General features: G+C 37.9%; 3 protein-coding genes across 3 annotated transcripts in view; all 3 read left to right on the top strand.

Moving 5' to 3' along the window:
• The window catches only part of LOC148731505 (uncharacterized), an 8,834-nt gene extending 5,855 nt beyond the window's left edge, over positions 1 to 2,979 (top strand). The window contains exon 4 of the mRNA XM_088761918.1: positions 928 to 2,979. Within this exon, the coding sequence (XP_088618044.1) occupies positions 928 to 1,630 (703 nt within the window). The 3' untranslated portion in view covers positions 1,631 to 2,979. The remainder of the gene's footprint in view (positions 1 to 927) is intronic.
• An 817-nt stretch (positions 2,980 to 3,796) lies between these two features.
• LOC148731504 (uncharacterized) lies at positions 3,797 to 6,831 on the top strand. The gene is made up of 3 exons (XM_088761714.1): positions 3,797 to 4,155; positions 5,394 to 5,427; positions 6,031 to 6,831. The coding sequence occupies exons 1-3, from the start codon at positions 3,841 to 3,843 to the stop codon at positions 6,723 to 6,725; spliced, it is 1,044 nt and encodes a 347-aa protein (XP_088617840.1). The 5' UTR covers positions 3,797 to 3,840; the 3' UTR covers positions 6,726 to 6,831.
• A 1,909-nt stretch (positions 6,832 to 8,740) lies between these two features.
• On the top strand, positions 8,741 to 9,970 carry LOC148731503 (uncharacterized). Its single transcript, XM_088761713.1, has 2 exons — positions 8,741 to 8,913; positions 9,036 to 9,970. Exons 1-2 carry the CDS (start codon positions 8,817 to 8,819, stop codon positions 9,554 to 9,556), a joined length of 618 nt encoding a protein of 205 aa, XP_088617839.1. The 5' UTR covers positions 8,741 to 8,816; the 3' UTR covers positions 9,557 to 9,970.
• Positions 9,971 to 11,227: the final 1,257 nt, after the last annotated feature.

Below are 11,227 nucleotides of genomic sequence, written 5' to 3'. Positions count from 1 at the left end.
TCACCATCTGAAAATTGTAGGTTCTTTGCTCTAAAGAGGGCCTACCAAGGGGGGGAGGGGTCACCGTCACCCCAGGACCCTCCGGCTATGCCCTTACATTAGTAATTATCCTTACTGTCTGCCATTCAGTTCTTGTGATGTTTGCTCAGAGAATTTGGTATTGGATCAACTAATAATCCCACCCTAATTTGTACTTCTCTTTATTCTCATCACCTCTAAGATTGATATTGTATTGGTAGTATTATAACATGAAATTCTTTCTTGGTCAGGTCTAGAAGTGTAAGAGTTAATAGTTCTAAATGAGATAGAATAAATATATGAAAATCATATATTGAACTGCGGTATTTGATACGTATGATGCACGATCCTCGCAGTAGATAGCGCTATTTAAGCAATAGCGAAATTCAGACCTGAAAAAAATCAGGCCTGTACGGGACTCGAACCACTGACCTCTAGTATCGCAGAGGTCAGTGGTTCGAGTCCCGTACAGGCCTGATTTTTTTCAGGTCTGAATTTCGCTATTGCTTAAATAGCGCTATCTACTGCGAGGATCGTGCATCATACGTAGTTAATAGTTCCTTATATATGCATGGACATAGCATGAAGTCAGGATATTAACTGAGACGTATTACTTAACTCCAATACAGGTCAACCCCCCAGAAATAAGCGGTCCCCACCCAGGTAAGAGCTACAAATTAATGTTTCTAGGCACCATGGCTAACGTAAATTGTTATATTTAATCGGACAAGTCCTCATCCACTACAAGAGAATATCAGTTGATATTCTGTTCTCCACCGTGATATACTCAAGCCTTTTCGAGTTTTATATTTTCTAAGTTAATAATTTCCACCGCTTTTGGTGTCAACCATTTTCTAGCCCTCCTCCATAATCCATTATAACGTTGTTGGTCTAGTTCTTTATCTTTAGCGTTATAGAACAAAACACTTCTCCACCCCTTGGTTCTAATCAGAATTCAGCAGCAACCTCGTGTCAGACTCTTCATAACCAATCTCCCACTACTTCCTCGGGTGTCTATTGGATTGATCCAGATGGTGGTTCCCAGGCCAACGCTTTCAAGGCATACTGTGATATGGATACTTATGGCAGAGGCTGGACACTAGTATGGAGCTATTCCTTTACCAACTACAGTCATTTCAATGATAGTTCAAATGCAATCACTTCAAGACCAAATTGGCTGGTTAAGGCCAAAGTGGATGTTCCTGTCTCTACAAATCCTCTTTTAAATGAAACAGACTTCAACGCCTTGAACTTTTCTCTCTGGAAACAACTCGGCAGACAGATCCTCATCAAGAGCAACATAAACAACTGGCTGGTGTGTAATCCGGGACGTGGCAGCTTGGTTGATTGGCGGGAAGGTGATATGAACTGTACGATCATCAAATACGAGGTTGACTCTAGCAAATCATCTCTGGCACCTTCCAAATTTTCAGAAAAAACCAGCTATGGGCCGATGCTCTATTCGAGTGGGTATTGGAACAGCGCCTATTATTATTTTGATGGTTACAAGGGCCATAATTGGCCTACCCATGATCCTCTTGGAAGAGATGAGACGAACCAAAAGAAAAATGTTGTTGATCCACATGGTAAAATTTTCATCCGAGCCGAGTAGTTTAGACGGACAGCAATAAACTAATAAACTCTTACACATATATCTTCCAGAGCTGATTAACATTTCCGCTCAGAACAATTACATTACCCAACAAAAAAACGACATTTGATGAACGTATACCTTAAAGCCTCTTGCTCTATTAGTATTCTAATTACACAGTGGAAAAGTATTGCTACCAGAAGGGAGAATATTAGATCAGAGTTTGGAAGCTTTGTCGGAAACTGTAGACAATGATTTCGTTGTTACGTTTCACTTTAAGATACGGGAAAATCGTGATTATGATCTTAGTTGTGTTAGAGTAAGATGGTTGTTTTGTCTTCTCAGAGACGCGTTTGTTAACCTGCTGATGTGATTGCTAAGAAATGTTATTGTACATTATTAAAAAGGTTATTTGATAGGAAAGGCGTGTTAGTGCGTTTCATTTTCGAAAGCTGAAGGTTCAAGCATGTTCCGCATCCACATTTAAGAGATGAACACAAACAAAGTACTGGCTACATTCATCATGTTAAGACTCTATATAATCTTTATTTTCCAATCGAATTTTTGATAATTCAAATCACCTAGCGAGATTTTGACTTAATGAGGTTTTTATTCACTATGTCTGCGATTTCTTACATCTTTTCCTTTTTGAAATTATTTTTCCATGTTTGTTTGTTTGTTTCTTTTTTTGTTGGCCAGCGTTAAGCTCTCGAAGTTTAAAAAATGACTGTTTGTACCGCTAATATTTACAACGCTCAAGTGAACCACTGGATACTGATAGCTGCGCTTAGCTAGCTAGAGCAATTTTCAATCGTTTGTAGAAATCAATCAATCAAACTTGAACTAATTTCAGACGTTTTTGCTCTACTTTTAATTCACGCTCACTGATTGGTGTACAAAACTCTCGACATCCTCTCAAAAAATTTGACGCAATAGAAAACCAATCTTCATCTGGCCAGAAGCGTTTTCCCGCGCCTTTCGCAGCGTCTACTTTTCACTTTAAGTTCTTATTGGCCAATGATGATGTAACCTTTGTTCTGGTTGGCTGTTACGATTCCTCATTGTAATTATTTTTGGTGTATTCCACACTCAACTAATACCTCATCCATATTTGACGTAATCAAGTATGTACTGCTCAATAGGGTTTGGGTTTCAGCCTCTCAGTTCTTTTAATTACGTACCCCTTTTAAAAACAGGTGGGTAATTTCTTTACTCGTTGTATTAAACGGGACGAGTGACGGTATTGGAAGTCTTGAACCAGCTTACGGTACAGCTTACAGAAAACCAAAGGTATAGACTAAGTGAACTTTAGTCAACTGACCATAGCTGGATAAAGCGACTTAAAGGAATCGAAGGTTAAAAAAATGCAAGGAAACAACTTTGTTCGAGTTTGAAAAAAAAAAAAATTATTAAAACGTGTATTACTCTAATTTTTATATGATAAATACAACAAATAAAAGCAAAAAATCAGCTTGAAAGGGCTGTTAATGACTAACAAATTAAATTTCGCGTATTTAAAAGCATCATCGTTAAAAAATAATTAATATAGAGTTAAATATTCAAATATATCTACCTCTGTTCTTTTATATATATGTTCATGAGGTCTGATGGTGACTTTGTTTCAGGACAGACGTTGAGCTTTTCTTTTTTGCTGTTTGCACTCAGAAAATCAATTATTTCATGCCAGATATTTAATAGAATAGAAAGCCATTGAATTTTTATTCCCAATTTCTATTATGTGTCCCCATTTTAGCCACACATTTCAATTTTAATGGTTTGTTCATTGTCGGATCAAAGAGAATATTGCAGCCTTTCCGGTGTTTCTATAATCTGTTTATGTAGACGTTATGATAATCGCATCATAAACCTGCAGGAATTGTGTTTTCATTGAGATGTCAAAATAGATTTGTGGAGTAATTGGAAACTTATTGTTAAGCAAACAAAATGTCAAAGCTGTTTTGCTCTACTCAGGTAGAAAACTAGACCTTTAGACAAAGATCACGGAATCAGCAAATTTACAATTAACACTAGCGGTGCCGATTTGTTCGAAAGGTTTCTGTTTGTTGCGCAGTGTTTCAGTTGCCTTTAGAAGAAAAACCGTCCGTAAGTCAAACTTTTCTCCCCCTCTTTCTTGTTTGACTCTTTCACCTATTGACAGGCAATCTATATAAATGTACTTATATCCTATACCTTTCAGTAGTTATGAATTTGTCTAAAGATTCTCTCCACAGATGTTGCTGCAAGTCGAGTACCTATTTGCATTCGTCTTGTCCTTTGCGGCAAAGACAACTGAAGGAGCTGAAAATGCCGTTTTCTTTCGAATTAAAGAAAATACCTTTTCAAGTTACGAGGAAGAAAGCCTTCTTTGGTCTGGAAAAACTGACTCTTTGCTTTCGTGTTCTGTTTTGTGTGGGAGGCGAAATTCTTGCAGAAGTGCAAACTTTCTTGAAGACCGAGGACGTTGTCATCTTCTTCGCAGCGAAATGCTGACAAGTTCAGCGGCTGGGCAGCTTTTACAGCGACTTGGTTCTTTCTATTTAACAAAGGTATTTGGCATTGATGATATGTCGTGATTTTCAGATGATAACTCAAGACATGATAATTTTAGCACTACATCCAACAAGTTCAACTCTCCCTCCTTCCAACCAGAGGAAGATTTTTATCACAGCGATAATGATTACTCTTACCATCATTCCATGTAATACAACTTCCACAAATGTAATTCCATTTCAAAAAAAAATTAACAGGACAAGGGCCTTTTATTTACTGTGCAGTGTTAGTTCAAAGAAAGAGAAAGCATTAAAGGGCATGAGGAAATATCTGTAAAAAAGCGACGTAATACAGATATATTGAGATAAACCTAAAAAATAGACATATGGGTTTTATCACTGCTGAGTTGATAACGTAAATTGGCCTTCGTAAAGAGAATAGGCGTGTTATTTACAATGCACTGTAAGTCCAAAGAAAGAGAAAGTATTCAAAGGCACGAGCAAATATCTATAAAAAGCGACATAACTGAAATAAGCCTTAAAAGATAGATATACGGGTTTTATCACTACTGGGTTGACTGGGTTGATAATGTAAATTGGCCGCCGTAAAGAGAATAGGAGTATTATTTAAAATGCACTGTAAGTCCAAAGAAAGAGAAAGTATCAAAAGGCACGAGCAAATATCTATAAAAAGCGACGTAAATTAACTGGGATAAGCCTTAAAAAATAGATATATGGGTTTTATCACTACTGGGTTGACTGGGTTGATAATGTAAATTGGCCGCCGGAAAGAGAATAGGCGTGTTATTTACAATGCACTGTAAGTCCAAAGAAAGAGAAAGTATCAAAAGGCACGAGCAAATATCTATAAAAAGCGACGTAAATTAACTGGGATAAGCCTTAAAAAATAGATATACGGGTTTTATCACTACTGAGTTCATATTGTAAATTGGCCACCGTTAAAGGGTTCCAGTACAGCTGATATTCCAAGCGTTAGTCCTTCGTCAGCTTGACAAACTCGACTCATTATCGACTCAGTTAATTAGACCAAATTGTCTTGTAATACCCCCCACAGACGCAGCACCACTGTTTCTTTAGAAAATTGGTCCTTTTACTTAACCAGTGGAGACAGCATGACCTAGGGAAGTTCATTTTACATCAAATTCGTTTTCCGAAAACACATAAAATGTTCGGTTGGAAGCGGAAGGCAATAGCGTACAAGCGCACAGTGCACCAATGAGCATTTTATGATTAGTTTGGATACTAATTGAGTTTCATTGCTAACGCCAATACAGGTTGACCTCCCAGGAATAACTGTCTCGTCCCAAGGTGAGAGTCGCAAATTAGTGTTTAAATTGGTAACTAGAGCAATGATGTAAACTGCGTCAATTAAATAAGATCTAAGTAAGTTTTAATACATCTTGAAAGTTTAGACTTGTATTTTTTTTTCAAGTTCACTTTTGCATTCCGACTGTTTAATGCGATCAGTCCACTAACAAACCGTTATCCTTCTTGGCTCATTATTGCCTCGTTTATGTTTTTCTTTATAACAAAAAGTTGAAAATAGTTTCTTAAGATTCATACGTCACAAAAACACGACGCAGTCATGCAGATTGTTGAACAAGTCAAGGAATTAAGAAAAAGGTAATGACTTTGAAAAAGAGAACGATCAACCATAAATAATTTTTGTTACTAAACCTTCAATGCTCTACTAACAAAATGGCGACTGATCTCTTGCCACATTGTTTGGGGGTGGGGGAAACTTGCAAGTAGCCTATTGAAATTACAAGATTTCTTTCTATTATGTTGAGAGGAGGTTTGTCCATCACCCACCTAGGCGAGGCATACCAAGTACCTTTGACACCCGTTGCAGTTTTGGTCATTAAACATTGTTATTCCTTTTTTTTTTCCCAAAAGTCCGTGAACCTATAGGTCAAACAATTCATTCGCACTCTGATTCAACCCAGCATGCAGTGGGACAATCGTGCCAAACCATCCTCAAGAAACATCCTACTTCGACCTCTGGTGTTTATTGGATTGATCCTAGCGGTGGATTTCAGGCCAAAACTTTCAAGGCTTACTGTGATATGGATACTGATGGAGGAGGCTGGACGCTAGTATGGAGCTATTCCTTCACTAACTACAGTCATTTTGACGATGATTCAAATGCGATCACTCCAAGACCAAATTGGTCGATGAATTCCAAAGTTGATGTTGCCATATCAACTACTCCTCCATTAAATGAAACAGACTACAACGCCATGAACTTTTTACTATGGAAACAACTCGGCAGACAGGTCCTCATCAAGAGCAACATAAACAACTGGTTGGTGTGTCATCCAGGAACTGGCAGCCTGGTTGATTGGCAGAAAGGTAATGTCAACTGTACAATCATCAAATACGTGGCTGACCTCAGTGGATCATCTTCGGCGCCTTCCGAGTTTTTTCCAAAAACCAAACATGGACCGTTGTTCTGTACTAATGGGCCCTGGAACAGCACCTATTATTATTTTGATGGTTACAAGGGAAAAAAATGGCCCACTCATGATCCTCTCGGAAAAAATAAGCCTAACCAAGTGACAAATGTTGTTAATCCACGTGGTAACATTTTCATTCGAGGCGAGTAGCAAAGATAGACAGTAACAAACTCTAACGCACATAACTTCCAGAGGTCATCACCTGCTCTGTACAATATCAATACAATATTCAGTAAATAAATCGATGAAATGATCAGTTCTATTATCTTCACATAACTCTAAATTCTTATGACCAATGTGTGGTTGAAAAGTGTTGTAGTCAGAAGACTACTGCATTAGATCTTGAGGCTAAATTTTTAAGCATGTTTCACTGACGCATAATAGATGAGCAGAGTCAAAGTGTTGGCTACAACTTTCATGTGACATCAGCTGATTATCTATCTTAACTCTCGTTTTAGAAAATTTAAGATTCTCTCGACAGATGTTACTGCAAGTCGGGTACCAATTTACATTCATCTCGTTCTTAGCGGCAAAGACAACTGAAGGATCTGAAAATGGCGTTTTCTTTAAAATCAAAGAAAATACATTTTTCAGCTACAAGGAAGAGAGCCTCTTTTAGTCCATAAAAACTGATTACTTGCTTTCCGGTACTGTGTTGTGTGCGAGGCAAGCTTCTTGTAGAAGTGCAAACTTTCTGGAGAACCAAGGACTTTGTTATCTTCTTCGCGGCGAGATAGAGATAAGTTCAGCAGCTGGGCGGCTTTTACAGCGAGATGATTCTTTCTATTTAACGAAGGTATTTGGCATTGATCATGATATTTCATGGTCACCGATAAAAACTCATAATAAAACTCATCAGATATTTTATGCATGATAACGTACCAGTTAAACTACCCTTCTTTCGCATCAGAGGAAAATTTTCTTATTTTCAAAGCAAAAATGTTTGCTTGCATCATTATTTCATGAAAGAAAGACATCACAAAATTTAATTTCAGTTCAACAAAACTACCAAAACGACCCACGCCTAGAATTTACAGGGCGCTGCAAGTAAAAGAAAGGAAACTACTACAAAATTCGCCTGATCTCATGTTTATAAAATTGAATAAATTGCGGCAAGCCTTAAAGTTGGAGACGACAGCCAAACAAAATTCGTTTTAAAACTTTCAGTTGTCAGCGGAAGCCAAAAGAGGCTAAGTACACATTCTACAATAAAACTATCCCAGTTCCGTATACATAACTGGGCATGGCATGAGGTATGCATATATACTGATATGTTTTATTTAAATCCAATACAGGTCGACAATAACCCTAAACCTAACCCGAAAATAACCAGTCCCCACCCAGGTGAGAGCTGTAAATTATTGCTTATACTGGTAACCAGGACTAATATAAATTGCTGTATTTCATCAGATAAGTCTTGAGCCACTACAAGAGAATATCAGTTGTTATTATCCAACTACACTCTATAGAGTACAAATAACGCCATAGACGAGCACAAATATCACGCGGTATTTATACTCCAGAGAATCGATTAGACAGGTTTTCTCGCATCGCGCAAGCAAAGAATTGGATTGAAGTTACGAAAAAAAAATGGGGTACAGTTTGAATCAAATTTCCGACTACGACGAGTTGGAATGGCTGGCAAATATAGATCCAAGTTTATTAGATGAATCAAACGAAGAAAAAAGTTAAACAACCAGGAAACTTCTTCATTTATTGAAGAAATTAGAAACAGCAACAAGACAACGCGCCAATTCCGTTCCGCTTCACATACTTCTGTCACGCACTCCCCGTAAATAAATATCCGCGAAATTCGCCCGCACTGAAATATCAATTTGCGTGTTGGATAATAAATAACTTATCAGACGTTTTGTTGTGTAGTATCGCTGAGTATTTTGCTCGGTATTTGTACTTTGACTCGCCCTACGCGCTCGTCAAACTACGGCACAACTCGTAAAAACACTCAGCGATACTACACAACAAAACGTCTAATAAGATATATATATTCCCTTATTCACAGTCATATACTTGAGCTTTTTCAAGTTTTATATTTTCCAGGTTCAAGATTTCCACCGCTTCTGGTGTCCACCATTTTCTAACCCTCCTCCATAATTCCTCACAACGTTGTGGGTCAAGTTAATCATGTTTATTATTACAGGACAAAACGCTTCTCCGCCCCCTGGTTCTAACCAGCATTCAGCAGTAACTTCGTGCCAAACTCTCCTCAAACAACATCCCACTATGTCCTCAGGTGTTTATTGGATCGATCCCGATGGTGGATCCCAAGCCAATGCTTTCAAGGCTTACTGTGACATGGATACTTATGGCGTAAGGTTTAGTTTTAGTTTTAGTTTTAGTTAGATTTAGTTTTATTGTTCGCACACGACCATATCAGCTTTTGCTGAATTTTTTATCGTGTTTAAATAAATGCTGTTGTTGTTGTTGTTGTTGTTGGCGTAGGCTGGACACTAGTATGGAGCTATTTCTTTACTAACTACAATCATTTTAATGATAGTTCAAATGCGATCACTCCAAGACCAAATTCGCCAGTAAGGTCCGAGGTGGACGTTCCTGTCTCCTCAACTCCTCCTTTGAATGAGACAGACCTGAACGCCATAAACTTCTCACTCTGGAAACAACTCGGCAGACGGGTGCTCATCAAGGGCAACATAAACAACTGGTTGGTGTGTCATCCGGGAACTGGCAGCTTGGTTGATTGGCAGGAAGGCGACATTAACTGTACTATCATCAAATACGTGACTGACCTCAGTGGATCATCTTCGGCGCCTTCCAAGTTTTTAGCAAAAGCCAACTATGGACCAATGTTCTATTCGAGTGGGCGCTGGAATAGCACCTATTATTATTTTGATGGTTACACGGGCAATGATTGGCCTACGCATGATCCTCTTGGAAGAGGTGGGCCCAACCAAAAGAAAAATGTTGTTGATCCACATGGTAACATTTTCATTCGAGCCGAGTAGCAAAGACAAACAGTGAGAAACTCTCACACTTATATCTTCCAGAGGTGATTCACGTTTCCGCTCAGAATACTTAAATTACCCGGTAACAAACGAGATTTGATGAAAGTAAAAGTTAGGGCCTCCTGTTCTAATAGTAATCTGAATTTTTCCACCTTATATACAGTAGAAAAGTATTGGTACCAGAAAGGAGAATATCAGATCAGAGTTTAGAAGCTGTGTCGGAAACTAGACACAATAATTTCGTTGTTGTTGCGTTTCACTATAAGATACCGGAAACTCGTGATTATGATCTTTGTTCTGTTAAATGGTTGTCTTGTATGTTCAGTGCCGCGTTTGTGAACCTGCTGATGTGATTGCTAAGAAATGTTGTTGTAGATTATTAAAAAGGTTATGTAAAAGGAAACGCGTGTTAGTGCGTTTTATTTTCGACAGCTGAAGGTTCAAGCATGTTCCGCATCCACATTTAAGAGATGAACACAAACAAAGTACTGGCTACATTCATCATGTTAAGACTCTATATAATCTCTCAGAATCTTGTTTTCCAATCGAATTTTTGATAATTGAAATCACCTAGCGAGATTTTGATTTAATGAGGTTTTTATTCACTATGTCGGCGATTTCTTACATCTTTTCCTTTTTGAAATTATTTTTCCATGTTTGTTTGTTTGTTTGTTTGTTTCTTTTTTTGTTAGAGCAGTGTTAAGCTCTCGATGTTTCAAAAATGACTGTTTGAACCGCTAATATTTACAATGCTCAAGCGAACCACCAAACTAGACACTAATAGCTGCACTCAGCTAGCTAGAGCAGTTTTAAAATCGTTTGTGGAAATCAATCAATCAATCTTGAACTAATTTCAGAGGTTTTTGCTTTACCTTTAATTCACGCTCTCTGATTGGTGTACAAAACTCTCGACATCCTCTCAAAAAATTTGACACAATACAAAACCAATCCTTCATCCGGTCACAAGCGTTTTCCCGCGTTTTTTGCAGTGTCTATTTTTCACTTTAAGTTCTTATTGGCCAATGATGATGTAACCTTTGTTCTGGTTGGCTGTTACGATTTCTCATTGTGATTATTTTTGGTGTATTCCACACTCAACTAATACTGTTTCGTTGACCAAAAGTCAATAATATTTTAATTTATTAATCCGTTTATTGACATTTGTATAGGTAATCGCATTGGGCCGAGTAAAATTAAGGATTAAGAGTACGCGTGTTTTCGGAAGTTGCTGAAATTGCCCTCGTCGCTGCGCGACTCGGGCAATTTCTGCAACTTCCGAAAACACAAGTGATATTAATCCTTAATTTTACGAGGAACCATGTGATTACCTGTTTATAATATAAGGGGTAAAATGTTTTCTTGCTGATCGCGCGCAAAACGGGACTCCATTGCTACAAATCAAACAGAAATTTCTTTACCTTGGCAGCTGTTGCTAAGCGATTTTCAGCCAATCATTTTCAAATAATTTTGCCCGGGGCAATTACAAAAATTAAGAAAAAATTCCCTCTGTCTTAACCAATCACAATTCAGTAATTTTGCCCTTTATATGATAAATTTAGTATTTGATCACGTGATTTACAGCCCATTGTGTAATCGCTTAAGGCTGATCTTTGAGTTAATGTGACATTTTTGCCGTAACACGCGCTCGAGAGCGATCAGTCCTTGTTCTAC

This window comes from Stylophora pistillata, chromosome 5, assembly GCF_964205215.1.
Source record: "Stylophora pistillata chromosome 5, jaStyPist1.2, whole genome shotgun sequence".
Classification (NCBI taxonomy): Eukaryota; Metazoa; Cnidaria; class Anthozoa; order Scleractinia; family Pocilloporidae; genus Stylophora; species Stylophora pistillata.
The sequence above is the reverse complement of the archived record's forward strand: the minus strand, read 5'-3'. Positions and strand labels throughout refer to the sequence as shown.

What these genes read in the sequence shown, in the direction of transcription:
- LOC148731504 (XM_088761714.1), top strand. Translation starts at nt 3,841, where the DNA reads ATGTTGCTGCAAGTCGAGTACCTATTTGCATTCGTCTTGTCCTTTGCG. An exon ending in GTTCTTTCTATTTAACAAAG is followed by an intron (nt 4,156 to 5,393) that starts GTATTTGGCATT and finishes ACGCCAATACAG; the next exon opens with GTTGACCTCCCAGGAATAAC. An exon ending in AATAACTGTCTCGTCCCAAG is followed by an intron (nt 5,428 to 6,030) that starts GTGAGAGTCGCA and finishes GTGAACCTATAG; the next exon opens with GTCAAACAATTCATTCGCAC.
- LOC148731503 (XM_088761713.1), top strand. Translation starts at nt 8,817, where the DNA reads ATGTCCTCAGGTGTTTATTGGATCGATCCCGATGGTGGATCCCAAGCC. An exon ending in TACTTATGGCGTAAGGTTTA is followed by an intron (nt 8,914 to 9,035) that starts GTTTTAGTTTTA and finishes TTGTTGGCGTAG; the next exon opens with GCTGGACACTAGTATGGAGC.